This window comes from Nicotiana sylvestris, chromosome 6, assembly GCF_000393655.2.
Source record: "Nicotiana sylvestris chromosome 6, ASM39365v2, whole genome shotgun sequence".
NCBI classification, from domain to species: domain Eukaryota; kingdom Viridiplantae; phylum Streptophyta; class Magnoliopsida; order Solanales; family Solanaceae; genus Nicotiana; species Nicotiana sylvestris.
In genome coordinates, this window is record NC_091062.1 from 165,485,118 (window position 1) to 165,487,474 (window position 2,357).

Genomic DNA, 2,357 nt, shown 5'->3' on the forward strand with positions numbered 1-2,357 from the left:
CAGATTTCTTGCAGAAAAGGGAGAATGAGAAGTTTGAGAAAGAAGAGGTGGATATAACTTTGACGAGGAAAAATGGGGCTGAAGTTGTTTAAAAAGTGGGTACAAATTAAAAATTTAAAAAAAATAGGTATAGATTAAATGAGGACGATCAAATAGGGCGCCACATATATAATTTTTTCAACAATGGAGCGGGTCCGGGCTGAGGGCCCCGCGTCCTGCTCGGCCCGTTGTAACTTTTGCGCTTTAGAAGGCAAAGCATCTCATGTGCCGTTAGGTCGCAAGTCTCGGGAATACTACCAGCTCCAGGCCACATTGGGACAATTTCTTCAGTACCTTTTTCTTTTACTTCTTGCCCTCCATATCTCCTAATATTACTATCCGATGCCATCTAACGTTCTTAGTTCTACAATTTCATTTAGCTTATGTTTCTTGTACTATAATGGTAAAGATGTAATAATGACAAAAAATAAGGATATAATTGTAGGAAAGTGTAAACAATAATTAAAAGAAAAATAAAGTAGGGCAAGATACAAAGAATTCTTGGCCAATAGATTCACTTGCACCAAATTCAGAAACCATGGTTTTTTTAATACTTTACACTGGTCTCTAAGAATCATCTACCCAACCTTTCTTTATAACCCACCTCTCTTCCAAACTCCATTTCTCCAAACATTTTCCACTTTCCCATTCTCTTTACAAGGAAATTAAATGGACACTAGAACAAGAAGAAGTCCTTTTTTCTTTGACAAAAACGATGGTCTTGCCTCTCTAGCTATAATAGAAGCTGAGATTTCAGAGAACAATCATCGCAATCACAATCCATTGATTTCTAGGCCTCTTTATTATACTTCTTTACAAAGGAAGAGTAGCCTTAGGAATCTTTCATCCATTTCCTCTTCCTCTTCCTCAATGTCATCTCCGAAATTGGCTGGTGGCAGAAGGTTTTGTGAAACTAGATTTGAAGAACAACAACCCCATTTCTTGGAAGCTTGTTTTCTTTGCAAGAAACAACTTGGTAGTAACAAAGACATCTTCATGTACAGGTTAGTTTTCGCTTCATTCTTTACGTAGGTCAAATGAAATTGAAATTTTTCATGGGTGGGGGGTGGGGGTGGATTTTCTTAAATTCGCAACTGGTCATCTTTTAAAATTATGTTTAGAGAAAAAACAATCTTTTTAAAGAAACTGAGTAAAGAAATTCTTGTTTACTAATAGACCAGATCATATATAAGTGAATTGGTTATAGCAAGCGTGGATTGGCAAATTGTGGTTAGGTTCTTATTTACGATATTGGACATTTAAATGAGTACAAGAATTAGATTGTTCTATATTTTTATGATGCAGAGGGGATACTCCATTCTGTAGTGAAGAGTGCAGGCAAGAACAGATAGAAATGGATGAATCCGAGGAGAAAAGATTGAATCTTTCAGCTTCTGTAAAGGCCTTGAGAAAAAATGACCAGAGAAATTCCAGTAACTCTCCCGGTAAAACACAAAATTACCCTTTCCCCAGAGACACGGTAGCTGCTGCTTGATTGAACAAATTCCCCCCCCCCCCCCCCCCAAAAAAAAAGTAACACTATATATAGGATGGAATCGAAGAAAGCTCATTCCATCAATTATCTACAAACATCAAATAATTAATGTAAACAGGAAAAAAAAAAAAAGGCTACCAATGAGACAAAGCTAATTTGGTGAAAGCTAAAAGCGTCCTCGTTATAGAGAAGGATGAAGGAGGAGAGTTAATTAATGACAAGAGTCTTTAATTCCTTTCCATTTTTTCTTAATTCTTTAGTAAATCATATGTAAATGATGATATCGAAGTGGAGGGGCTTTTTTTTTTTGGCTATATCATAACGACAGTGGCTCCTTTTTTGGTGGGCTACTCAAGTCTATAATTTTTTTTCTAAAGTTTTTTCACCGTTGAAATGTGAAGCAAGGATGAATATCTAGTTTTCACAACTTCGTGCATAGTTATTTTCTTCTAGTTATGTCATTTCAATTTATGTTAATAAGTTAGCTCGACAAAAAGAAATTATGTTGATGTTAAATTCCTCCTCTAAAGGCTATTCCTTTTGTACCAACACATGTATCGTGTATTATGTTTATCATCCACCATCTCATCTTGACGTGTATAGAATTTCAAATAATTGTCACTCAACAGGATATGGTTTAACGATACATGATAATTGATATCACAAATTTGTATCTCGTTAATTAATTAGGGCAACCTTTTTTGGACTATGCACGTGAATATCAGATTAGTCCCATGTCCGATGGCTTATATACCCGTTCTCCTTAGTAATTTAAACGATATAATTCAATATTCGTGCAGAAAAAAAGATACATAGAAAATTT

At 35.3% G+C, this 2,357-nt stretch overlaps 1 protein-coding gene across 1 annotated transcript; it reads left to right on the forward strand.

Annotated features, from left to right (window-relative positions):
• The first annotated feature begins 581 nt into the window (after positions 1 to 581).
• Positions 582 to 2,083, forward strand: LOC104247102 (FCS-Like Zinc finger 2-like). Its single transcript, XM_009803051.2, has 2 exons — positions 582 to 1,043; positions 1,345 to 2,083. Exons 1-2 carry the CDS (start codon positions 709 to 711, stop codon positions 1,532 to 1,534), a joined length of 525 nt encoding a protein of 174 aa, XP_009801353.1. The 5' UTR covers positions 582 to 708; the 3' UTR covers positions 1,535 to 2,083.
• Positions 2,084 to 2,357: the final 274 nt, after the last annotated feature.

Coding starts and splice junctions, on each gene's coding strand:
- LOC104247102 (XM_009803051.2), top strand. CDS start 709: ATGGACACTAGAACAAGAAGAAGTCCTTTTTTCTTTGACAAAAACGAT. Junction 1,044..1,344: donor AAAGACATCTTCATGTACAG/GTTAGTTTTCGC, acceptor TTTATGATGCAG/AGGGGATACTCCATTCTGTA.